Source organism: Acomys minous (genome assembly GCF_964271855.1).
Source record: "Acomys minous genome assembly, chromosome: 14".
Lineage (NCBI taxonomy): Eukaryota > Metazoa > Chordata > Mammalia > Rodentia > Muridae > Acomys > Acomys minous.
Genome location: NC_140496.1, coordinates 18,484,768 through 18,511,062, shown reverse-complemented (window position 1 = coordinate 18,511,062; position 26,295 = coordinate 18,484,768). Strand labels below are relative to the sequence as shown.

At 46.0% G+C, this 26,295-nt stretch overlaps 1 protein-coding gene and 2 pseudogenes across 8 annotated transcripts; 2 read left to right on the top strand and 1 right to left on the bottom strand.

Moving 5' to 3' along the window:
- Window positions 1-2,452: 2,452 nt before the first annotated feature.
- Window positions 2,453-3,072, top strand: LOC311582587 (large ribosomal subunit protein uL22-like; annotated as a pseudogene). Its single transcript has one exon. The product of its transcript is annotated as a large ribosomal subunit protein uL22-like (transcript).
- A 2,491-nt stretch (window positions 3,073-5,563) lies between these two features.
- On the top strand, window positions 5,564-25,248 carry ZNF821 (zinc finger protein 821). Of its 6 annotated transcripts, none has more exons than XM_084755821.1 (9): window positions 5,564-5,632; window positions 6,367-6,429; window positions 8,165-8,278; window positions 9,511-9,627; window positions 18,085-18,210; window positions 21,476-21,621; window positions 22,044-22,148; window positions 23,363-23,529; window positions 24,282-25,248. In XM_084755821.1, the coding sequence occupies exons 4-9, from the start codon at window positions 9,588-9,590 to the stop codon at window positions 24,934-24,936; spliced, it is 1,239 nt and encodes a 412-aa protein (XP_084611947.1). In that variant the 5' UTR covers window positions 5,564-5,632; window positions 6,367-6,429; window positions 8,165-8,278; window positions 9,511-9,587; the 3' UTR covers window positions 24,937-25,248. The 6 variants fall into 6 exon arrangements, with proteins under 6 accessions (XP_084611947.1, XP_084611950.1, XP_084611945.1 ...); XM_084755819.1 differs by lacking the exon at window positions 5,564-5,632 and adding an exon at window positions 5,646-5,923; XM_084755822.1 differs by lacking the exon at window positions 5,564-5,632 and adding an exon at window positions 5,646-5,958.
- LOC311582635 (large ribosomal subunit protein uL23-like) lies at window positions 9,634-15,616 on the bottom strand (annotated as a pseudogene). The gene has a single exon. The product of its transcript is annotated as a large ribosomal subunit protein uL23-like (transcript).
- Window positions 25,249-26,295: the final 1,047 nt, after the last annotated feature.

Here is a 26,295-nt window from a genome sequence, read left to right as displayed (position 1 = left end):
TTCTACTTTAATTAACCTAATCTTGGTAATCCCTCACAGACATGCCCAAACCCCATTAAATTGGCAAGTTAAGGCAGCACACAGGATCACCGTGAGTTTGAGGCTAAGCCTGTGCTCTACAGCCAAGTACAAGGGCAAGCTAGGGCTACATAGCAGGATTCTGTGTAAAAACAAAACAAAATAAACGAATAAACAAACATACAAACAAAAAAAATGGGGTCTGGGCAGTGGTAATACATGACTTTAATCCCAGCATTTAAGAGGCAGATGCAGGTAGATAGATCTCTGTGAGTTCGAGGCCAGCCTGGTCTACAGAGCAAGTTCTAGGACACCCAGGGCCAGACAAAGAAAACCTGTCTCAAAAAAAAAAATGGGGAAAGAGAAAGAGACAAAGCTGGGGATATAGTTCAGTTGGTAGAGTGCTTGTCTACCATGCAAAGACTTGATTTCAATTCCCAGCACAAGAAGAGATTTTTACTGAACTTGGAGGCAGCCAACAAGCTCAACCAATCCTTCTGCCTCCACATGGGACAGCTGTAGGGTGATAGGCCTTGTGTGGCCATGCTCAGTTATTATTTAGGGGAGGAGATTTGAACTCAGGTCCTCATGCTTGCATTGCAAGTACTCTTACCCCATGAGCCATCTCCCTAGGCCATGAAGTATACTTTAAAAAATATGTTTATTATTGGGGGCTGGAGAGATGGCTTAGAGGTTAAGAGCACTGCCTGCTCTCCCAAAGGTCCTGAGTTCAATTCCCAGCAACCACATGGTGGCTCACAAGCATCTGTAATGAGACTTGGTGCCTTCTTCTGGCATGCAGGCACACATGGAGGCAGAATACTGTATAAATAATAAATACAATCTTTAAAATTTTAAAAAAATGTTTATTATTAGTGAGGAGAAAAACATGTGGCATAGAGGCTCTGTAGAGGTGAGCAGGCAACCCTGGAGCCAGCTCTTACCTTCCTCACCTTCCATCTTTATATGGGTACTAGTGATTAAACCCAGTTTAAGAGGCTTTCAAAACAAGTGTTTTACCCATGGAGCCATTGTGCCAGCTCTCATGAATTATAGTTTGTTTGGTTTTTTGTTTTGCTTAGTTTTTTGTTTTTAAGTGCCTGAGCTGGGGAGATAGTTCAGAGGTTAAAAGCACTGCCTGAGGTCCTGAATTCAATTCCCAACACCCACATGGCAGCTCCCAACTGTCCGTAACTCCAGTACCAGAGGATGTGACACCCTCTCACAGAGAAACATGTAGGCAAAACACCAACGCAAATAAAATAAATAAATTATATTTTTTAAAAAGTGCCTGGGCCGGGGAGACGGCTCAATAGGCAAAGACATTGCCGTGAAATCATGAGGAGGTAGACTGCCTGTAGCTCCACTGCTCAGGCTAGAAAGCCAGAGGGTCCCCTGAGTGAGACAGCTAGCTAGACTAGCTGAATTGCCAAGCTCAGAGTTCAAGTGAGAGAGCCTGACTCAATGTATAAAGTGAAGAGAGGCATGTGACTGTTAAACTTTTGAGAGGGACGTGACTGTTAAAACTCTTACTCACTTGATTTAATTGTCATCTTGGTGGCTTAATGCCTCTGTCTACTAACGTAGGCCTAATCCTGGAAGCTTCTAGCCTCTGTACAATCTAATCTAGGCCTAGAATGTTTCAGCCTCTGAGACTTACTGCTGAATAAGCTCACCCTTTCTAGCCCTTTCTGAACTCTGGCTGGCTGGCTCAACTCAGCTGTTCTGACTCAAATGCCTCTTCAAGCTGACTGATTCGATCTGGCTTCTCTCTCTGCCTTTGACTGAATTGCTTTGTTTGGCCTTAGACTAACTCTAGCGATCTGTTCTGATCTTCTGTCTCCTCATTCTCTGTCTGATCTATCTACACCTGTGTTTAACTTGTTCTCTCTGCAACCTATCTTTCTACAACTGTCCTGGGAAAACTGCCACCTCCCCTCCCCTGCTCCCTTTTAAGTAGCCTCTCTTTCCTTTCTGTTCTCATGAGAGTTGAGCATAGCCTATTCTGTCAAATCTTTCTCTGATTCATCATTTTGCCTGCCACTCGATTAGACTTCACTTTCAAACATGACTGCTTCTTTCTACAACCAACTTTACGTTCATTGTTTGGGAGTAAAGGTGTGTATTAAGGCTGGGACTGCATTCCAGCCAAAGTAGACTTGTTGCTGGATTAAAATTCCTCCACATGTGGTATCAACCTCTGGCCTCTACACTCACATGCACACACATGTACTGGTGTACCTGCACATATATACATCCCTGCACACACACACACACACACACACACACACACACACACACACACACACTACCATACACACATATATCCATGCCCCTCCCAAAATCTAACTGGGGTTCTAAAAGTTTTCCTGTCATTGCTATTGTAATGTAAAGCCTTAATGAAATAATTGTAGAAGCCTAAAGCTATAAAATGGAGACAGGGCTCTTCCTGTAAGCGGCCTGAGGTGACCTGTGAAGATGGTTCGCCACCCACTTGACCCGGAAAACCCTACAAAATCATGCAAATCAAGAGGTTCAAATCTTCGTGTTCACTTTAAGAACACCCGGGGAAACTGCCCAGGCCATCAAGGGTCTGCATATCCGGAAAGCCACCAAGTATCTGAAAGATGTCACTTTAGAGAAGCAGTGTGTGCCATTCCGGCGCTATAATGGTGGAGTCGGGAGGTGCGCCCAGGCCAAGCAGTGGGGCTGGACTCAGGGTCGGTGGCCAAAAAAGAGCGCTGAGTTTTTGCTGCACATGCTGAAAAATGCAGAAAGTAATGCTGAACTTAAGGGTTTAGATGTAGATTCCCTGGTCATTGAACACATCCAGGTGAACAAGGCACCTAAGATGTGCCGACGCATGGCCGGATTAACCCATACATGAGCTCCCCCTGCCACACTGAGATGATCCTCACTGAAAAGGAGCAGATTGTTCCAAAGCCCGAGGAGGAGGTGGCACAGAAGAAGAAGATATCCCAGAAGAAACTAAAGAAACAAAAACTGATGGCACGGGAATAAATTCTGCATAAAATAAATGCAGATAAAAGTAAAGGTCTTCCAGTGGTCTTTATTTACAAGCAGATTGTCTCAGAGATTACATGTTAGATAAATAAACCCTGTTGGGAGAGATGTGTTGTAAAAAAAAATAAAATTAAAATAAAAAAAAATAAAATAAAATGGAGACAAGGTTTCTCTGTGCAGCCTTGGCTGTCCTGGACTCACTTTGTAGACCAGGCTGGCCTTGAACTCACAGCGATCCGTCTGCCTCTGCCTCCAGAGTGCTGGGATCACAGGTGTGTGACACCATGCCTTGCCCAGCTAGCTTGGTTTACACTGTGGTTGTCTTCTCACCTCCACACTTTGTGGATGAGTGCTTGTACTCACACGTGAACCCATGTATACACATGTGTCCTAGCACAGACATAGTAAAAATGAAAAAGAAAATCCATTACTAATTAAAAAGTCTTCCAGATTGAGAACAAGTTTGGGTGAGGGCAGGGGAAAAGTAAGTGCTTTGTTAAATAAATTTTTCATTACTTGATCATGAACCTAAATCACAACTCTGTGGAGACATTTTAAGAACACAGGAAGCTTATAAGAATAGTGTTATTATGATCCCATTTTATCATAAGCAGCCCAGCACCCCCACACACAATTTCTGGGGAGTGAACCCAGGTCCTGCCTACCCCCCCCCCCCATCTAAGCTGCCCAATGGTACACAATAATTTAATAACAATGTAGCCAGGGGTGGTGGCACATGCCTTTGATCCCAGCACTCAGGAGGCAGAGGCAGGTGGATCTCTTTAAGTTCCAGGCCAGATTGGTCTACAAAGTGAGTCCAGGACAGCCAGCATGACACAGAGAAACCCTGTCTTGAAAAACAAAAATAAGGCCGGGCGTGGTGGCGCACACCTTTAGTCCCTGCACTCGGGAAGCAGAGGCAGGTGGATCGCTGTGAGTTCGAGGCTATCCTGGTCTATAGAGCGAGACCAGGACAGCCAAGGCGAACACAGAGAGACCTTGTCTCAAAAAAAGAAAAGAAAAGAATAATAATAATAATAATAATAATAATAATAATAATAATAATAATAATAATTTAATAACAAACTCAAGACATTTCATTGGAAGCTAATTTTTACTTTTACTTTTATTTTTTAGATTATATGAGGTTTATTAAGTGAGCATGGGGGGGAGGGAGAAAGAAAGTAGGAAGGGGTACCCCAGAGAGAGAAAGAGAGGGACAGAGAAAGAAACCGAGGAAGAGTGAAAGACTGAGTAAGAAGTAAGAGAGCAGAAGCTAATTTTATTAGTCAGCTGTTTTCTTGTTGAAAATGTCAGGTCAGTTTCAAAGTGATACAGCAAAGCCACGTTGCATCTCTAAGCCTAGGTTATCAAGAATTACTGAGGTCTTACAGTTAATGTTATTTTAGATTTTAGTCATATTCAGTCTAAAAACTAGTTTGGTGAAAATGTTTCATTTCCTCGGCATGTGTACACATCAAATTCTTGGATTTGAAATATTTTATTGACTGAGAGAGAGGGAGGAGAGAGAGAGAGAGAAACTGATTTATCTACAGTCAAGGACCAAGATTATTCTGTTCAGTCATCCTGGAGCATTCTACACAAGATATCTACAAAGTATCTCGTTTGAGATTTCAAGAAGGAAGAATTTGCAACTATGTTTCAACTTGTTTTATCAGGAAGAGTCAGCACCCTCATTAGTTCTGCCTTTGTGAAGGCAGGAGTCACAGGAGAACTTGAATAGGGCTTTCAGAGGTTGTATGTAGCACAACTCTGTGAGAAAAAGGCCCAGAACAGGGAAGTGACTGGTCAAAGTGAACAGACTGGTCACTGGCAGAGCTGGGACTGAAAGCTGGGTCTTCTAAAACCAGGGCTTTTCTTTCCATGTCACTCTCTACTTCTCCAAGTAAGAGAGACTTCAGAAGTGAGTTTGGGTTTTCCAGTAACAGGAGTCGCGTTAGAAGAAAATTAAGTCCAACCACTCTCAACCTTTCCAAATACCTTTTAGATAGCAACGAGGACCACAAGTTACCTATGTCCTGTGTCGAGGACCAGAGGGAAAAGTAAACACCTCAAATAAATCTAACCATTTTTCGAGTCTGAGGTTCTGACAGCTGAACTTAGTCCCTCCCACCGATGCTGTGGGCCCTCTTTCGTCACATTAAATGCCTCGGGGAGCTGAAGAATCGGTGGGGCATGTGAGAGTGAAGAGCGCTTGGGACTATAGGGCGGGTGGCCCAGGTATGGCTATGGAGAAGGGGAAGCCTGCGGTGGAGCTGTGGTCGGGGGATGTGGGTTCTGTGGCTGAACTCAATGTTGGGATAGGAAACCAGGGGCGATGACAGCTGAGTGGAGTTCACCACCCTAAAAGGGGCGCGGAGGGACTGAGGGTACCACCGAAAGCCAGGAGAGGTGCTCAACAGGGGGTCTCCTGTGCCTGGACGCGGGTGGGGCCCCTCTGGAACGCCGGCGATTGGATGCTCCCTAAGTCCCGCCTTCCCGGACCCTGTCCCTGAGGCCCCGCCCACAACGCCAGGCGCGCGCCTGGGGAGCCGGGAGGGGTCGGGGCGGCGGCGGCGGGAGGAGAGAGGTGAGGTTCCGGCACGCGCCCTACTCGAAGCGAGAGCGCGAGCCGCGCGCTCCCGTCATCCGCGTCGCCATCTTTTTCCCCCTCCGTCTGTCTGTCTGCTGTTGGCTTTGTCTGTCTGCCGCGCGGCCCCTCGCCTACCCGCCGCCGCCCGGCGCGCTGCCACCCTCTGCCCGCCGGGTCCGGGTCCCAGGGAGCCTCGGCCTGGCCAGCGCGAGCTGCAGCCCGGGCCCATTGTCCCGCGGTCTGTCTGTCCGGAGGCGGGGCCCGAGACGCGGAGCGCCGAGACTGCGGGTAAAGCGCCCCCGCGCCAGGAGCCAGCTGCCCGGGTAGCGCCCGCCGCCCGCCTTTTGTCTGCCCGCTCCTGGGGAGGGGCGGGCTGGGTGCTGCGGCGGCTGGGTGAGGGCCTCGCGGGCTGGCGTCTGACAGGCTGGGGTGGAGCTGGGGGAGGGGAGGATGGGCGTGGGAGAGCGGACGGGGCGGGGGGCCCGGGCGGTCCTGGCGCGGGCGGACCGACGAGCTACTAAATTTAGATTTCGGAGAAGGCTAAGTGGTCTAAGGGTTGGTCAGAGACGACTCGGGAGACCTCTGGCTCCTGTCTGTTACCTGGGAATTACCTGTGCCCCTGCTCGAAAATGCGAAAGGGTCCATCACACTGGAGCCCCAGCCAGGACCCGAGAAGACCCGGGGACAGTGAACCGAATGCATGACCGCCTTTCTTCTCTCCCTTTCCGCAGATTCACATCACTCGGATTCAGGCGAGTTTACTTTGCTCCGTGGGAACCTCACCAGAGTTGGAGGTGGGCATGCATCCTCTTTTCTTCAGGCTGGCCGTACACACACACACACACACACACACACACACACACACACACACACACACACACTGTCTGTAGTGTGCGCACACACACACACACACACACACACACACACACACACACACACACACTGTCTGTAGTGTGCCCTGGAAGCTGCATCCTAACACCTGTGAGAGAGCAGAGGCAGGGATGGGGCCAGTGCACCCTCCCAAGGACACTTTTTATTTGACAAAAAAAAAAAAAGCTCTCTTTAAAAGTAGCATCCCTTGTAGGTCTGAACCTCAGTTTACCGTTCTTCCCAATTTCCTCCCAGCTGAAGGAAGATGTTTAGGCAGCTAAGCTATCCAGCTATCCAGTTACATTCCTAGCTTAAGTTTCACATTCGGGCAGTGCTGAATGCAAAAGGGGACCAAGTGGCCTTGTGTACCTTTTGATTTGTTTTAATAGGGTTGCCACTTATAAAACTAACCACAGAGATCGTGTCTTTTGGGTCAGGTGTGCCCTCCCAGTGCCATTTGTCTGCTTCCTTATTTATTTTTAAGTGTTCCCCCCCCACCCCCGCCCTCCTATGGACTTTCTCTTCTAGTGTGTGTTTTAATTATTGTGGCTTAGCTTTGTTTTGGGAGCAGGGAGGGTGCGTGTTTATTTTCCCTTGATCTCTCAGGTGTGAAGTCCCAGGAGGTACCATCTGGTCAGTTCCTCATTGGGCCACTAGGAGGATGGAGAGAAAGCAGTGGATGCTGCTGCCTTTCTGGATGTGCAGCGCAGCATTTCGTCTCTCCCTGCCCTGTCGCTTTAGCAGTGAAGTGTTGGCTTGCCAAGATGATGTAAATAGAGCCTGCGTCAAGTTACTTGGCACTCCTTCACACAGACTTTAGTATCACAGTCTCATAGCTCCCATTCGTGATCTTCGTGGGAATAAGCGTAGATGAGATTTCCTTTGTTTTTTTGTTTTGTTTTTGTTTTTGTTTTTGTTTTGTTATACAATAGAGAAGTATAGAAAAACAGACAACCTACATCTCACTCAGCTTTCCACTTTGGGACTCCACAGACAGAGAGAAGAACTAAAGTATACTGTTGAGTCACAGCCTGTCCTAAAATCACTAGAAGGGATGTACACCTCTAATCCCACTAGTCAGAGGGCTGAGGCCAGATGGTCACTGAGTCCAGGAGCTCAAGGGGAGAGAGGGCAGAGAAGAGTGACCACCCCTTGCAACTGGGGACGCAGCTTAGTGGGTAGAGTGCTTGCCCGTTAGGCACCGAGTTCTGCCTGGCATGCACAAAGCTTTAGGTTCAGTCCCCAGCGCCATGTAGAACTGCTATGGAAGCACTCACCTGTACTCTCCTGAGACAGGAATATCAGAAATTCATGGTCACGCGGTTACTTATCCAGTTGAAGACCAGCTAAGGATACATGAGACTTGTGTTTCCAAGAAACACAGAGAGAAGGCTGGGCACAGTGGCGCACACCTCTAATCCCAGCACTCGGGAGGCAGAGGCAGGTGGATCTCTTGTAAGTTTGAGGCCAGCCTGGACTACAAAGTGAGTTCAGGACAGTCAGGGCTACACAGAGAAACCCTGTCTTGAAAAACCAAACCAAATCAGAATACATACCCTTTGTATTAGACATCAATTTGTTGCTCTCTAAAATTGTTTTTTTTTTTCTATTGTACACATTAGGAGTTATTTTCCTTTTTTTTTTTTTTTTTAATTGAAGGTCTGAAAAGAACTGTGTTTGGTATGCAGATATGATAGAAGACTGCCTGAAAGCTGCTTCCTTTGCCACTTCCTGTGGAGGCCTGTCTTTGCCATTTGCGGTTTCTTTCTTTTGGTAAGGGGAGGCAGGGTTTGATTACAGGTCTGAGGGCCTTTCTAGCTTCATAGAGGAGTTTAGTTGCCATTAGCAGGTGAGTCTTCATTAACTGGACAGTACAACTAGTAGTGTCCCTTAAAGCAGTAAACTATGTATTTCTATATGTGTGTCCAATTTAAGAAGGCAAGAACTGAAAGGAAATGGAGAATGATTAATTCCCTCTTTTGCTTTTCTATTTGTTCACTCTGGTATATGTTTATCAGCCTTGTTTGGTGGTGTTGGGAATTGAACCCAGGGCCTGACATGTGCTAGGCCCAGTGCTCTGCCACTGTTTCACATCCCCAGGCCTCATTCTGTCTTGTAAAGAAAAGGCCACGGCTTCTGCAGCTGATCCACCTCACAGTCTCTTACCATGCTTGTGGCTAAAGCAGTCTCGCAGTTAACAAGGAAGCCCCAGGCTTAAGAGTTTGCTGGCTGATTGTGAGAGGGGCAGACGCACATCTCTGCCACTCTTCTACAGGGAGCTTTTCTCTTTATTCCTCCTTGGTCTCCTTGCTACATAGCAGGGTTGAGACGAGGCTATGAAATTATGATCTTTGACCACCTCTCCAGAGCAAATGAGCAGGGCCAGTTGGTGTTCCACATGGGGAGATTGAATTAGCACTTCACAGTGTGGATGCCACCTACTCTTGTGTGAGAGCCTGTCCCAAGTGGTGAGGTTTGATTTGCTCCTGTGCTGTCATATAGGTGCCTGCTAGTGTGCCCGCATTGCCAATACACGATGCCTTTGCTGCCTCTCAGCATTACCTCTTAGAGAACTTGAGGTACTGACTGCACGCCTTGGCTTCTATTTGCAGCGACTACAGTCTTGGTCATCTTTTTACTTTGTCTCACATCTGCAGAAGCAGTCCCTTCAGCTCACAGCACTTCTAACCTTGATTGCCTGAGTTTGCGTCCCTTTCTGTCCTGTGACCCTGACTGTGATTGTTAGTCTGCATTCCAAAGACAGCTTTAGAGAAGAAATCTCATAAGTCCTCTAAAAAGAAGTTGTCTCTTAAGCTTCTTGGGAGCTTGACATGGGGCTTGAGATTTATATACTCTTCTCATTTCATTGGTTCAGTTATTTATATCTGGTGAGTTTTATATGGTCAAGACATTTTGTAAGGTCCTTAAATTTCTAATTTTGTAATTTCTGGGGAGAATAGCAGTCTAACAACATCATTTAAAATTTTGTTTGTTTGTTTTTGCAGGTCAGCACCTTACAAGGAGGTGGTGACATATCCGGTGGTGAAGCTGGGGACGAGCAGAGCTTTTGGATCAGGGAAACATGTCCCGTAGGAAGCAGACAAATCCAAATAAAGTTCACTGTGAGTACTGGGCTTTTTCTTTTGGAACCTGGGCAGTTGCGGGTTGGGATAAAAGAGAAACCTAAATTTAGGGTGAGAAGCTCACACTCATTTGTGGGGGTGAGAAAAGGGTGAAAGGTTTCCGTATATGGATTTGAAGTGTGAGGTTACTGGAGTGATGTCTAACTTCTCCAAGGGATATATGCATTAGATTCATTATAATATATTAACAATGATAGGAAATTTGTTTTGTGAAAATATACTAGGTTTCAAGACTATAAAACAATATAACATAAGTAAACTGTAATGCAGCTACACATACGCACAGAAGAAACATAAAAATACCAGCTGCTATATGCCAAATAGGTGCCCTACATACTGTGTATCCCAGAAGTTAAAAGTAGTTAGGGTAGTTTCGCTGACCTGAGTAGCAATGGAATGCCTGGTGGAAGAGGCCCTAGGCTGTGAACTCAGCCTGGGCCTTAGAGGGTGACAGGTGGATTTGTACGAAAAGAAAAAAGAGTGCATATGATCTGCTAGAGAACAGGGAGACTTGTAGCAAGCACAAGTGGTTTTTGGTTTGGTTTGGTTTTTGAAGACAGGCTTTCTCTATGTAATAGCCCTGGCTAGCCTAGAACTCTCTTTGTCGACCAGGCTGGCCTCGAACTCACAGCCTGCCTCTGCCTCCTGAGTGCTGGGATTAAAGGTGTGCGCCACCACGCCCAGCTCTGCAAGCAGAAGGTTTATTTGTCCAAAGACTCAGGCTATGTGACCGCAGAGCAAGACCCTATCCAGCTAAATTTCCAACTTTTGAAAAAAACTAAAGAAAAGTCTAAGCAGTGTGGGAAGTGAACAACAGGAAGCTGACACCAGTGGAACTGGACAAGGAGTCAAGTTCTAGCCCCATCAGGCAGCAGAACGTGGAGGCTCTGGCCATGTAGTTCTGGCTTCAGAGTCAAGGAGGTAAGATGGGTTGTGGAATCTCCTTCCTCAGCCAAGGAAAGCTGTGCAGAGCCAGGGTGTGGCGGGGGTGTCCCTCCTACATAGTGAGAAACAGCAACAAAAGCCAAAATCAAAACAAGAACTGGGAGATGACTCAGTGGGCAAAGTGCTTGTTGTACAAGCACGAGGGCCTGAACCCATATGAATAAAAATAAAATAATTAAAAACAAAACCAAAAATGAGAGGAGGAAATCAATGAGATGGCTCAACAGGTGGCCTTCTTTGAATGCTGACGACCTGAGTTGGATCCCTGGGACCAACATGGTGGGAGGAAAGAACCAGCTCCTGCAGGTTGTCCGTTAGCCTCCATACATGCTCACGACTTGCTCTTTCTCACTCTCTCACACACACTAACATAATGCACTCAACAACAACAACAACAACAAAGGTAGGTATAGTCCCAGTGGTAGGGAGAGGACCGAGACAGGAGGATTCTGGAGACTTGATGGCCCGGTAGTCTGGCTAACAGAGTAAGCTTTAGTTTCAGTGAAATACCATGTTCAAAAAAATAAGATAGAGAGCAAAAGAGAAGACATTGACCTCTGGCATTGACCTCTGTGCACACATACACACACCAAACAAAATAATTAGTTACTATTAGATTTGTGATAACTAGCCATTATCCTGAAATCTGGATAGAGAAGCATTCTTTTTTTTGGGAGGGTGCAGGGAGTAGGGCTTGGGGGGGAGAGCTCAAGACAAGGTTTCTCTGTGTAGCCTTGACTGTCCTGGACTCACTTGTAGACCAGGCTGGCCTTGAACTCAGCAATCTACCTGCCCCTGCCTCCCAAGTGCTGAGATTAAAGGGGTGTGCCACCATGCCTTCATAAAATAGATAAGTGACAATTATAAAGAACTAACTAAATAAAGTACAGTACAGCAACAGATGAAGAAAACGCAGAGGTCTACATGATCTTTCTGTGAAGGGCCTTACACATGGTGGACAGATACCCTACCACCCATCTATAGCGCCACCCTGTAAGGCTTTCTTTAAAAGCAATCAATAAGCAAAATATTAAAGAGGATTGATTGATTATGCAAGAAATTAAGATGACTGAATGTTATTGACAACAGTGTGACCAAAAAGTTATGATAGCTTTGACAGCTTTCACTTATGATGTTGGGTGCAAACCTTCATATATAATCATTGTTTAAGTCCTGGAAATGTTGAATAAATTAGAACCAATTGGGTGCTTCCAGTTGTTATTCTGGGCTAGGTAGAGTTCCCAGACTGCTTAATATAAAGGTGAGTGATTTAGGGAGATTTAGAAGTCGCTACTGAAACAGATGTGATGTGCCTAATGTAAAGAGAACGGAGGAGCTATCTCCCATATAAATCACCCACCACAGGGTTCCCAGAGTAGAGTAGCTTGTAGGGCAACAGCACAATTGTAGGAAAGCCAGGGAACCAGCAAAGCTTGAGTCACCTGTGCCTATGTCTACATAGCTTATACCCATCAGTTAAATCTCCTCCCACCAAAGACAGCCAAAGCCAAAACAAACTGGGCTGGTACTGGAGTTGGAATACTTGAGTCCCTATCTTTTTACTTTTCATATTTTATTTATGTGTATGGGTATTTTGTGTGTATGTCTGTACCATATGCATATCTGATGCCCACAGATGCCAGAAGAGGATTGCAAACAGTAGGTGTTCGGATCGAACCAGTCGGTGCTCTTAATCACTGAGCCATTTCTCCAGCCTCTGAGTTACAGATGGTTGTGAGCCACCATGTGCGTACTGGGAATCACACTGGGTCCTCTGAAACCAGTGGCAGGCTGTTTACTCAGTTTTCATATCTAAATCATCCAGATAGCCCATTCCCTTCTCCTTAATAGACTCAATGCAAAATTTTAGAGTGAAAACCCAGAATTACTTGTTATAAAGGAACTACCGCTGAGTTGAAACCTTGTGTTTTAGACCTGCCTTACCTGTTTTCCCACGTCTCCCCTTTCTGAGTACAAGTCTGCCAACTGTGTGGACAACTTGAAAAGACAGTCTTTTGTATACTCATATTTCACTGCTGGGATCAAGGAAGACACCAAGAAAAAAGCTTTCCTCAAGACACTGGCTCTCAGGTTGCAGACACTGAGACAGGAGAGCTGCAGCTGGAAGCTTTTCAGGTGTAAAATGTCCAGATCCTTTGCTCTCTGAGAAGCCATTGGTGCTGCTGGCCTTCCTGGGTATAACTGCTGTTCCCACAGAGACAGCACCGGGCTCCTCAACAGTGCCAGCTGGGAAGGCATCTGAAGCGCCTCCTCCCAGTGCTGCTGTTTTTCCTAGACATCTGCTTGCTTAGAGAACGTGTTAACTGAGTAATTTCAGGCAGCCCAGAACTGCATTTACCAAATGGTACTAAGGACCCAAGGCGAAGGAAGAGCAGAATCTTTGTTCTTCAAAGACTTTTTTCCCCCCAAGACAGTTTCTCTGTGTACCCTTGGCTGTACTGGGCTCACTACAAAGCAAGGCTGGCCTTGAACTTCCAGAGATCCACCTGCCTCTGCCTCCCGAGTGCTGGGATTAAAGGTGTGCGCCACCACTGCCTGGCTTCCCTTCGAAGGCTTTTATCTTGGTCTTTTCATCATTTTAGAAACTGGCGTTTATAGCCTTGTTCTTTACTAGTTTGTGAATCCCTAGGCAAAAGTGAGAGAAACACTCTTTGCATTTCATACCAAGTTGGAAGAGAGAAAGAAAAGGTGAGAGAGGAGACTACCTGGATTTTATTGTGAAGCCTGGCTATTGATAGGCAGATAATTACACACATTTAATAAGAAGGTGACCTTACACTAATATCTGGGAGCTAGAACATTTTCATTCACTCCAGTAGTCTGAAGATAGAAGTAATAATTCTGTTACCAAAAAATAGGTAATTTTACATTTCTTAGTCACTAATACCTGTATGTACCATACTTGGATTAAGATGTATAACTTTTTTTTTTTAAATGGTGAAAAAAGTGTGTATTTAGAATTAGCCAGCTGGTCTCAGTTTAGATGATCCCAATCTTGTTGGCAACATCCAGAGCATCATAATCAGGAGCCAGTCAAACACACGACTTCTTCTTTCCGTCAGGCCTTGTCAGGGTGTTGACTTTGGCCACATCAATGTCACAGAGTTTCTTCACAGCCTGTTTGATCTAGTGCTTGTTGGCCTTGACATCCACAATGAACACGAGTGTGTTGTTGTCCTCTATTTTCTTCATGGCTGACCCAGTGGTCAGGGGGAATGTGATGACGGCATAGTGGTCAAGCCTGTTTCTCCTGGGTGCGCTCTTTTGAGGGCATTTGAGCTGCCTCCAGAGCCACAGGGTCTTAGGCCGCCGGAAGGTGGGTGACATGCGGATCTTCTTCTTCTTGTGGATGTGGACACCTTTCAGCACTGCCTTCTTAGCTTTCAAGGCCTTTGCTTTGGCTTCGGCTTTGGGAGGGGCAGGGGCTTCCTTCTTCGCTTTTGGCTCCATCTTGACGAAAAGGGATAACTTAAATTTTTTACATTTGTTTATTTTGTGTATGGGGTGGAGAGGGCATGCCACAGCACACACATGAAAATCAGAGGATAGCTTTGAACTGTGGGCTCTGTCTTTCAACTGTATAGGTTTCAGGAATTGAACTCAGACATGGTAGAAAGTGTCTTTACCCACTGAGCCAACTCACCAGCCCCAGGGTAACATATTTTCAACAGCTTCCACTACCTTCTATCTAAAGAATAACTCTAGACAGTTGGGTGTGGAGATGAGGGAGAAGTAACTACTAGAAAAATCATTCACTCTTTTTAGGAAGGTTGATAAAATCACCTTTAAGATTTAAAAACACACATATATATTGTTTTATGGTGCTATTTAAAATAGAAACAGCCTTAAAGAACAGTATTTATTTTAGGCTTTTTCATAGTCAGTAATGGAATAAAAGAGTAGTATTTCTATACTACTGAATAAAATGTATGTATGCCAAGTTCCTTCACTGGAGCTGGATAGATGGCTCAGCGGTTAAGAGCACTGGCTGTTCTTCCAGAAGACCTAAGTTCAGTTCCTAGCGCCCACATGGCGGCTCCATATTCTCCTAACTCCAGTTCCAGGATATCCAACTCTCTCACAAATGCAGGCAAAATACCAATGTAAATTGAATAAAAAATTACTTTGGCGGGGAGGAGTGCGCATCACCCAAGTTCCCCGAGATTGCCAGCAGGAATCTTAGGGGAGTCACAATGAAGAGACTCCATTCTGATCTGTAAAGGTTGGAATAATTAAACTTAATAGAATTCTGAGTTCATGTGGGTAAAGATTAAACTGAACTATTGGCTCATTTTGAAAGAATCAGCTGCTTTTAGATACCTTTTAAAGTTTAATTTAATTTATAGCCGGGCGTGGTTGTGCACGCCTTTAATCCCAGCACTCAGGAGGCAGAGGCAGGCGGATCGCTGTGAGTTCGAGGCCAGCCTGGTCTACAAAGTGAGTCCAGGACAGCCAAGGCTATACAGAGAAACCCTGTCTCGAAAAAAAAAGCTAAAGTTTAATTTAATTTAATGTGTATGAGTGTTTTGCCTTACGTGCCTGGTGCCTACGGAGGCCCAAAGTATCTCATAGAACCAGAGTTTATAGATGGTTATGAGCCACCATGTGGGTGCTGGGAATCAAACCTGGGTCCTCTGGAAGAATGGCCAGTGCTTGTAACTACTGAGCCATCCATCTCTCCAGCTTCCTTTTAGATGTCTTTCTCCTAGTGCAGTGTGACAGGGACATTTTTTATTGTTTATTTCTGTCAGTGTTATAATTCTAACTAGTTTCCTTACAACCTGAAGTTTTATTGATGAGAATTACTGACATTTACAATTTACAGTACATGCCAATATTTAATTTATTCCTTAGTACCTGATCTATCTCTGACCCTTAGCTCCGAAACCTTGAACCAGTGTAGAGGAACTGAGTATTGTTGCAGGTGGTTTTGCTGCTTCAGTGGCATCAGTGTGGATAAATGAAATACTTCTGCAGAGAGGCATTAGGAAGCACTGTCCTGGACTCACGTTGTAGACCAGGCTGGCCTCGAACTCACAGCGATCCGCCTGCCTCTGCCTCCCGAGTGCTGGGATTAAAGATGTGCGCCACCACGGTGCTTTCATGGTGACTTATAGTCCATGTGTTGCTTCAGAAATGCGAACACAGGTTGGGCATGGTGTTGTGTACCTTTAATCCCACCAGTCCAAAAAAAAAAAAATGTGAATACAGTCTTTAATGAACTAGTTTTTTCTTTTCTTGAAGCCTGTGTACCTAGGACTACATTCTGATAACACAGGACGAGGCACAGTTGCCGCACTGTCAGTCTCTGTAACCCAGGCATGACAACTCATGGCAATGGTATCAGAACTACTTTTTTTTTCTTCTGTAACACTGCAGCCTTGATAACATATTGTGATGTTTGAATAGCTGTTGCAGGATGTGAACATAAGAGCAGCACTATGACCAGAGCCATTCAGTCTCACAGAGACAAGTATTTGTTGTTAACTGATTGGATCCCTGGAGCATGAAATTCATGCCGCCAGTGGCAGCGCGTGCGAAATCTGGACTTTAGGGGTTAGGGTTATAGCTCAGTGCTAAAAGTATGTTTTAGCATGTACAAGACCTTATCTTAACCCCCATCCCCAGAGAAACACATACTATAGATGAAGAAGGGAGAGCCAGAAAAGACATTGTAGTTGTGTAGACCTCAATACTTTGTTTTATCATAGACCTTAGTTTCTTCCATTTTAAAAAATGATTTATTGCCAGGCGTGGTGGCGCACGCCTTTAATCCCAGCACTCGGGAGGCAGAGGCAGGCAGATCTCTGTGAGTTCGAGGCCAGCCCAGTCTACAAAGCGAGTCCAGGACAGCCAAGGCTGTGCAGAGAAACCTTGTAAGATTTATTTTTAATTATGTGTTTATGAACACATGAGTACAGGTACTTGTGGAGGCCAGAGGCTTTATACTCCTGGAAGCTGGAATGACAGGCATCTGTAGCCTCTGACATGAAGACTGGGAACCAAACTGTGCAAGAGCAGTACACTTTACTGCTGAGCCGTCCTTGCGTCGCCTGTGGCCATCTTTTTAATTACATGCAGGTAGTGTAGGTATATGGTGGGTAGGAAGGTAGGTGAGTACCTACCTATAAAGAATCAAGGTGAGGGGCCCAGCAAGATGCTAGAGAGGCAAAGGGCTTGTGTAAGTACCATAACCAGAGTTCAATCCCCAGGACACACAGATTTGTCCTCTGTCCTCCAAATATTTACTGTGGCACACCTAATCCTCACTACACACAAATAATAAAAAGTTCAATTTTAAAAGAGAGAATTAAGGTGAGATCCATACAGTGCTTATAAAGACTGGACTGGCACATACCACATAGTAACTATAATTGGTGTTTAGTGCTTAGCATATAGTTTATTTGCTGAATAAACTACTAGCAAATAAGGATTATTTGCTGAATGAGTGGCCAAGTAAATCACATGGAGCTGACACCCCCCCCCCTGCCATCAACTTTCACACCGAAAGAACTACCACCATATAATTGTCCTGTCTCCCCTCAGTCTTAGCCTGTATACTGTCCTTTCCCTTTCAGTTAAGAAAGGGCCCGATCTAGAGACATTTCACTGGGTTTTGTTATTATTCCCTCTTGCTGGCTGGGGAATTGGGCCTGTAGTTTCCATTCCGAGGTAAGAGAAGCCTATCGCTCTTTTCTATCTCTGTCTAGTTTCCTGGAAATTAAACAGCACTTGCAGGTTAATTCATCAGTAACATGGGTCTCAGGCAGAGCTCATGAAAAGTAAATGCAAAATCAGGGATGGTCAGGGCTTCTGAACACTTTATATACAAACAAAGGCCGCGCTGCCCCAAGGAGGCCGCGTAAGCAGCGTTTGCTGTGAACTAGGTGGTGTGCTTCAGGGATGGGTTTCAGTGAGTGAGAATATGATGGCCTCTCCCTTCCCACCCCACCCCATCCAGCCTTGTTTATCATGCTAACTCTGACAGACATTAGAAAAAGGCAGGAGGGGTGGCCAGGACATAGCTTGGGATGACTGTAGGAGAAAGATGGGATTGGAGATTTATTCAGGATTCCCTGAAGCATTTGGGTGTGAAACAGCAAGGCTGAGATGACTGGTGTTGGCCGTTCTGTTGCCCCGCCTCCATCACGCTGCTTTACCTCTTACCCCTCTGTCTCCCAGTCCTGATGAAAGGCTGCAATGGACTGAGATTCTGCAGTTCAGTTTGTAAGGTGGTGATTAATCACCTTTTCAAGGATCAAAACTAGGGGGAATTTCAGATAGGATAGCTGCTGAGGAAGAGCACTTCCACCCAGAAGCTGCTGGAGAGAGCAGCATGGCTTGGAGGTGAATGAATCTATACAGGGTACCTCCCTGTCTCCTCCTTCTGATGGTCTGACTTTCAAACTAGTTTGCCTAGGCTTGTACTGCCCAATTGGTGGCCTGACTATTTTTCCTTGTGACCACCAGGGGATCAAGTATTTGCTGGGCTAGAGGAACAAGCCCGACAGGCGATGATGAAAACGGATTTTCCTGGAGACCTTGGCGGTCAGCGACAAGCTATCCAGCAACTAAGAGATCAGGACTCCAGTAGCAGTGAGTTCTGCACCTTCTGGTAATGACTCAGGGCAATGGGAGCGGAACTAACAGAGTGTGTGCTCTGGGGATTGGGGGTGGGGGTGGGAGGAAGATCTAAGAAGATGTGTGGGTCTCCAGGGCCTGCGTATGTTTATTCAGAGAGGACAGGTGGGCACGTTGCTTTTATAACTCATGGACTCTAGTAATTGGCACAGTGTCATATACAGATAGGTTTTTCTGGTGGTTGTGATAGGACATTATAAGACAGACAGTGTTTTGGCAGCTTGTGGGCCAGGTCAAATAAAAAGGGGGGGGGGGAAACCCTTGCTTTAGGTCTGTTCATTTATAATTAATGAAATGTAAGAGTAGCACTGATGAATGTTTGCTTGAGGTCCTGGCCTCACTGTCGTACAGATTTGTTAGTGATGGGCTTATGCAGCACATAAAATGCTCAAGTCCTGGTTCCCACACCTAAGCCCATACTAGATCTCTGTGTTTAGGAGATTAAAAAAAAAGTCTTTCAAGTGGAGGCTGCAGGCTGTGTGTTCCATGACCTGCCTGTACAGACACACGCCAAGCTGTGTTAGTTCCCAGAAGGCTGTCTACACTTTCCTCATCTTACCATTTGATACCAGCTTTTTATTAGATGTCAGTTTAGCATGAAACCTCTGGGGTTTTTGGTTTGTTTTGCTTTTTTAACTAGTTGAAATCTTGGGGAGAACAAAGAGAAGAGAGAGAGAGAGAGTATATTGTTCTGAACTCTATACAGAGTTCTACAGTTTTTCCTAAACTATTAATTAAGCAACAGCAAGCACACAGACACAACACATACAACTTAGCAGGTAGGCACAAAGAAATGAACCCGAGAGTTCTAGGGATCTTATGAGACATTGCAGTATCTCTCCATCTATCTTTTTAAACTTTTTAAATTTTTTATTATTTTATTTTCAAGACAGTACAGCGGGGGTTTTTTTGTTGTTGTTGTTGTTGTTATTTTGTTTTGTTTTTCGAGATAGGGTTTCTCTGTGTAGCCTTGCTGTCCTGGACTCATTTTGTAGACCAGGCTGGTCTCAAAGTCACATCAATGCGCCTACCTCTTCCTCCTGAGTGCTGGGATTAAAGGCATGCACCACCATGCCCAGCCAGTTTCTCTTTTTGTTGTTGTTTCTTTTCTTTCATTTTTGGATTTTGAGACAGGGTCTCACTGTGTAGCATTGGTAGTCCTGGACTTACTTTTTTATTTTTTTTCCCTGAGACAGGGTTTCTCTGTCACTCTGGCTGTCCTGGACTCACTTTTGTAGACCAGGCTGGCCTCGAACTCACAGAGAGCCACCTGCCTCTGCCCCCAAAGTGCCGGGATTAAAGGTGTGCACCACCACCGCCCAGCTCGGACTCACTTTTGTAGACCAGACTGACCTCGAACTCACAGTGATCTGCCTGCCTCTGCTTCCTGAGTGCTGGGATTAAAGGTGTGAGCTAACCATGCATGGCTACAAAAGTGTATTTTATGCAGCAGTGCCTTAGACTATGCCTACAAGTGTTCCACACTGGACGCTGGTGAGAAAATACATTATGAATTAGTCTGGGCCGACCCTTCATAATTGAGGTGGATTCAAGTGAAAGAAAGCTTTAACGAAAACATACCATACTTTTCAGCACCCAGATGAAGTCTACCACATGCCTGATACATCTAACATGGACTCGTGTACCCTCCAGCACGTGATGTGGTAGGGATGTGTCAGTAAAGGAAATTTAACCCAGTGTTGTCCAGAAAGAATGACCTTGTATTGTAGATTGAGAAATTATGCAAAACAGAAGGGAGATGACTAGCACTGTCAGTAGGGAAATGTGAGCCTCACTGTGCATGCAGAGCATGTTGAGATACTCTCGGTAGCCCTAGCAGTCCAGAGTCCAAGCAGGAATGAGAGGGCTATCCCCTGACCGGCTGACGGCTTCCATTAGGCATGGCCATGACCTTTAAAGCACCCACTCTGAACCTCATTTGTTATTGTTGGGTTTTGCTCCCCCCAATCATCCCCCCCTTTATTTTACAAGTGAAGGACAAAATCAGCTCACACAAACCTTGCAGATTCAATAGCCACAGGTAGATTAGCTCCACAACCACATCCTTCCCTGCCAAACTAAAACAGACCCAGTTACTTCTGTCTGCAGTGAAGAATGGCACTCCTCCACGCCCACGTCTTTCACACTTAGATATCCATTAGCTAAGCCAAAGAGCCATCTGAGACAATGGCTTTATTAGCTTAAAATACGCAGTACCTAATGGATCAAGTACAGAGTGGACAGCCGAGAAAGGTGGGACATGCCTTTGATCCCAGCACTTCCAGCCAGGGCTACACAGAAAACTGTCTCAGTCAGAGAGAACAGAGTGGACACTTGGGGAGGTTGGGGGTGGGGGAGGGCTATGCACTTGAAACCAGCCTCTGCTGCACAGTAAAACCATCTTCAGAAACAGAGTGGTAAGGGGCTGGGGGTGGGGGGAGAAGAGGAGAGAGGATAAAGTTGGACACCTCCCACCCCTATAAAAATAAACTGCCCAAGGTTGCTAGTTTTATTTTTCACTGTAATATATAGCCCTTTCCCTATAAACTGACATAATTTTAAACCAGTTTATTTTTAATATGCTTACCGATAAGAGGAAATAAAATTTCGTTATTATTTTTTGGAAGTGTGTATTGATGTTTGTTGTGACAGAAGAGATTAGTAGCTTTGGGATAGAATTGTCTGACAAGATGGAGAAATTGTGTAGGTGGCAGTAGAGACAAGTAAGTACAATCAGGAAGAGGTATTGCTGAGTCAGGTTGTGCTGTGGGAGTGAGTTTGGTGTGGTGTGCTTGGGAGATACGATCTCAAGTGTAAGATATTTGAGAACCATGACTTAAGAATAGTTATTTTGCCAGGCACGGCAGTACATGGCTATAATCACAGCAGTTGGGAAACAGGAAGGAGGATCAGAAATTGAATACAGAGTGAGACCTGTTTCATAAACAACAGTTATTTTATGGTAATGTAGAAGGCTAGGTACCATTTTTAGTGCAAGTTTGCCTCCCACTTTCCCTGTAGTATGCATATGGCCTAATGAGTGGTAGTCATAGCTGGCTTCCATTTGCCCTGATTTGTGGCCCCTAAGCACTGATGCAAACTGTATTACCTTAAGTCTGAAAATGTTTTTTTCATTATAGCTGCAAACTCTCAAGTGGACAGCACCTCAGGATGTATTGCTGTAAAAATCAGAACAAGTGACCCAGTTTATGTGTTCCAGGTGACAGTGAAGGTGACGAAGAAGAGACCACGCAAGATGAAGTGTCTTCCCACACATCAGAGGAAGATGGTGGGGTAGTCAAAGTGGAGAAAGAGTTAGAGACTGCAGAGCAGCCTGTTGGTAGTGGGAATGAAGTAGAGCACGAGGCAAGTGACCAGCAGCCCTCTTCACGCCGGCTTTCGCTCCCACCCCCACCCCAGCAGCCCTAAAAGCTCTCAGTTCTTTCCAAGCAGAGCAGCCACCTTAGCGAAGGGAGAACTCCTCCAGGGAGCACTCTGGAGTGTGTTTTCAGGGTTAAGTCAGTCAGACTGTCCTGTGGAACCAGCTTCCAACTAAATCATTTCCTGTGTATTCATGTATGGAGCATGCAGAAGGGGAGCTAATCCCTTCCCTGCAGAGTATGGTGTCCTCAGGGTAGACGACCTGGAAGACTAAAGACAATATTTTACCCTTCAGTCTCAGTGGGAACCCAAGACTAACACATGGGAAACTCATGAAAGGGTGGGGCGGGGGTGCTAGGAAGAGACTAGTGGGGAGTGTTCATGACACCTGTTTGGTGGATTTGCAGGTCACAGAAAACCTAAATTCCGACCCCTTGCTTGAACTCTGCCAGTGTCCCCTCTGCCAGCTAGACTGTGGGAGTCGGGAGCAGCTGATTGCACATGTGTACCAGGTATGGAATGGGGAGGGGACTCTGGAACTGAGTGCCAGCAGCTCGGAAGTCAGGTACTGCAGTGGCCCTGCCTCTAGCTGTTGGTTCTACAGGATTCATTCCACCCCTCAGAGCATCTTAGAAAAAAAATTGGTTCTGAGTTCCAGAGTGATACACTGTGGAAAATAAGTAACATGATCTTGTTTTACTAAAATATTGAGAAATAGAAACTTACTTCTATTAAGCTTTTAAAGGTGGGGTAGGGCTAACATAAATTACATAATGTGAAGCCAGGCAGTGGTGGCGCACGCCTTTAATCCCAGCACTCAGGAGGCAGAGGCAGAGGCAGAGGCAGACGGATCGCTGTGAGTTCGAGGCCAGCCTGGTCTACAAAGTGAGTCCAGGACAGCCAGAGCTACACAGAGAAACCCTGTCTTGAAAAAACTAATAATAATAATAATTATTATTATTATTATTATTATTATTTTAAAAAATACATAATGTGAGCCAACAATATGGCTCTGGTGGTAAAGGCACCTGCCACGAAGCCTGGTGTGCCCTGAGTACAATCCCCAGGAAGGAGAGTGGAAGGAGAGAATTGATTGCCACTTGTTGTCATCTGACCTCTACACACACATACTGTGGCATGCACACAAAACAAATGGCATATTTTGAGGGGGCCAATGAAAGTACAAAGAAAACAAAATAAGACTTTTCGCCCTAAAACTAAGAGTGTAGCTGTTCCTAGTGGACATCAGTACACAGCGCAGGCTGTACAAAGCTTGATGGATTGTACCTGTAAAGATGGTTGGTTGGTAGAAGTATTTCTTCAGAAGCCGAGGAGGAGCAGGCTGGGAACACCCGTTACACACCACTGTTCTCACCCAACTCCGTCATGTTCTCTTAAAATGCACTTGTGTCTGTACAGTATGAGGCAGGGACGTCAGAACCTCCAGCAGTGTAAACCCCTCAGGCTCTCAGGAGAGCCCTGGAACCGGACTGCTTTTCAAGCCACTTGCGTGTCCCAGGATATGGCCAGAACTCATGGTGATAAAATCTGAGCAATGGTCTCAATGGCTGGGCTCATCTAGAAATCCATTAACACAACAGGCTGGGCCTTTCCCAGGAGCTAAAGAGATAGTTGCAAGTGCCTCAGTCTAAGAGAAAGAGAAGGAAGGGGTGCAGACTGTCTTGGAGATAACACAAAACTGACACATGAAGGCTTTGTTTTACAGCATACTGCCGCAGTGGTGAGTGCCAAGAGTTACATGTGCCCTGTCTGTGGACGGGCCCTTAGCTCCCCAGGGTCTTTGGGTCGCCACCTCCTAATCCATTCGGAAGACCAGCGGTCTAACTGTGCTGTGTGTGGAGCCCGTTTTACTAGCCATGCCACTTTCAACAGGTTAGTAGAACACCTAACCTTGTGCTAACAGCAAGTTTCTAGGTATAAGATGCTGCTTTCCCAGGTCAAAAGAAAGGCTAGAGATGAGTAATGCAAGTGAGCCGATAGAACAGTCTGGAAATACAAGTAATGAGATGAGGAGGCAGGCTAGGCAGTGTGCAATAGATACCTCTCAAGAGAAACGAATTGCTTTGCTTTCCCTAGCAGAATATTTCCAACTAGAAAGTGATGCAGAGACAAGCAAGAACATTCCTCACGATAGACCTGCAGTTGCCGTGCCCCGGGAAGACCTGGTCAGAGAGCATGCTCAGCTGCGTTCTAGGAAGACTAGAACACCATCCTCATCCCTTTGCCTTGTTTGTACAATGCACAAGCTACTTGGTGAGCAGTGGCACGTAGGAGGAAATAAGGCAGTGAATTGTGTCTGTGTGAAGGAAACTTCCACCTCTTGACCCTCTTCACTCACACAATAGGCCGAGACGTGCAGTGTCAGCATAGCTGCCTTCTGACTTCGCCTTGTAGCGGTTATACTGGGTAGGTTTTTATGGCAGGTGGCTCAGTTGTTAATTCAAGGTGGGCTTTAAAACTTAGTCTAAAGAAAAGAAAGGGGTCTCCCAAGCATGCAGACCAGCCCTCACAGTGGGGGACCTGAACAGTTTGCCTAGTGGTTAAGGAGTCAGTCAGTTACCTAGATAGCTGAGGCATGCCTCAGGGAAATACTACACTAACTATCAAAAATCTTTTCTTCCCAGTGAGAAACTTCCTGAAGTACTTAATATGGAATCCCTACCCCAAGTCCACAGTGAGGGCTCCTCCAGTGCTGAAGGAAAGGACATTGCCTGTAGTCCTCCAGTGTACCCTGCTGGAATTCTGCTTGTGTGCAACAACTGCGCTGCTTACCGCAAGCTACTGGAGACCCAGACCCCAAGTGTACGCAAGTGGGCCCTCCGTCGCCAGAACGAGCCTTTGGAAGTACGGCTACAACGACTTGAACGAGAACGCACAGCCAAGAAGAGTCGGCGGGACAACGAGACCCCAGAGGAGCGGGAGGTGAGACGGATGAGGGACCGTGAAGCCAAGCGCCTGCAGCGCATGCAGGAGACAGATGAGCAGCGAGCTCGGCGGCTACAGCGAGACCGCGAGGCCATGAGGCTGAAGCGGGCCAATGAAACCCCAGAGAAGCGGCAGGCCCGACTCATTCGAGAGCGAGAGGCTAAGCGGCTCAAGAGGAGACTGGAGAAAATGGACATGATGTTGCGAGCCCAGTTCGGTCAGGACCCGTCTGCCATGGCAGCCTTAGCAGCCGAAATGAACTTCTTCCCATTGCCTGTTAGCGGGGTCGAGCTGGACAGCCAGCTTCTGGGTAAAATGGCCTTTGAAGAACAGAACAGCAGCTCTCTGCACTGAACCTCACCCTCCTGCCTGACCTTCCATCCACTCTAGCCCACAAGGATTGGTGCTGCGGGCACCCAGGAGGCCACAGTCCTTGCTGCCACAGGCAGGTCCGGGTTGGTTGCAGGGAGACCTGTGCACCCTCTGCATGTGGGAACAGGATGGGGTCTGGAGGGACCTGGATCAGTGCAGCTCTGGACAAGGGAGCAGGCACTCCAGAAACCTGGACTTTTCAGCCAACAGTGGCAAGCCAGGGTTATGAGACTGTAGGACCCAGTACAGTCCATGAAGCTATGAGGGCAAATAAATTAATTTTATCTTTACTGACCCTTTGCTCTTTAAGTCTCATTCGTTTCATCTAGTGATGTGTAGTAGGAGAGAGTTTGATGGGGATATTTTAGGTAGTGGTTTTTTTTCCCCCTGGAGACAGGGTTTCTCTGTGTAGCCCTGGCTGTCCTGGACTCGCTTTGTAGACAAGGCTGGCCTCCGGAGGGCTGGGATTAAAGGCATGCGCCACCACACCCAGCTTAGGTAAATGACCTTTTCTTTTCTGAGGGAGAGTGCTCTTCAACTAAGTTGGTCTTCCAAGGAAAGGGCTGGAGCTAGGTGAGACAGGTCACCCATGACAAAGACTAGATCCGAGCAACTGAGCACTCTTGCAGTTTGGCTGCCATGGTATGGAAGAGACAAGAGCTGCTCATTTCTGTTTCTGTGCTGGTACAAGAATAAGCATAGACCTTTTCTTGGCCTGCCTCAAAGCTTATGTACAGTTTGGATATTTATAGAGCTTGAGGTCCAGAAGGATGTGCCCTAGTTAATTTGTTGCCAGAAAAATAACCACGCCAGGAATGTGGACCTCTTCCAATGCAACAGGGACATTTAGATTTTTCTCCCACCTCTGTAGGTCTAAGACTGTTTAAAAGTGACAAATAACCCCCAACTACAGTTAAGCCCTACCTGACCAGCTGAAAAATACTCTTTAAGAATTACATTGAAGTGTGTAGGTGCACACTTTTGATCCCAGCACTTGGGAGGCAGAGGCAGAAAATTCTTTTTAAGTTCAAGGCTAACCTGGTCTCCAGAGCAAGTTCCAGGACAGCCAGGGCTATTACACAAAGAAACCCTGTCTGAATAAAAAAAGAAAAAGAAAAGAAATACATTGAAGAGAGATTAGGTACTTAACTGGTCCAAATGCCTTTCCCAGAGTTCCACACTAAAGTCCGACTGGGAATATTTCCAATGACTGGATGCACTGTGTCCCAAGAAATACCTGCTGTCCCATTACCATGTAAGTTGAGCCAGTTATTCAGTTCCTGTCATAAAATGGTAGTAATACTAGCAATAGACAACTGATAACACACTTAGGATAGTTGT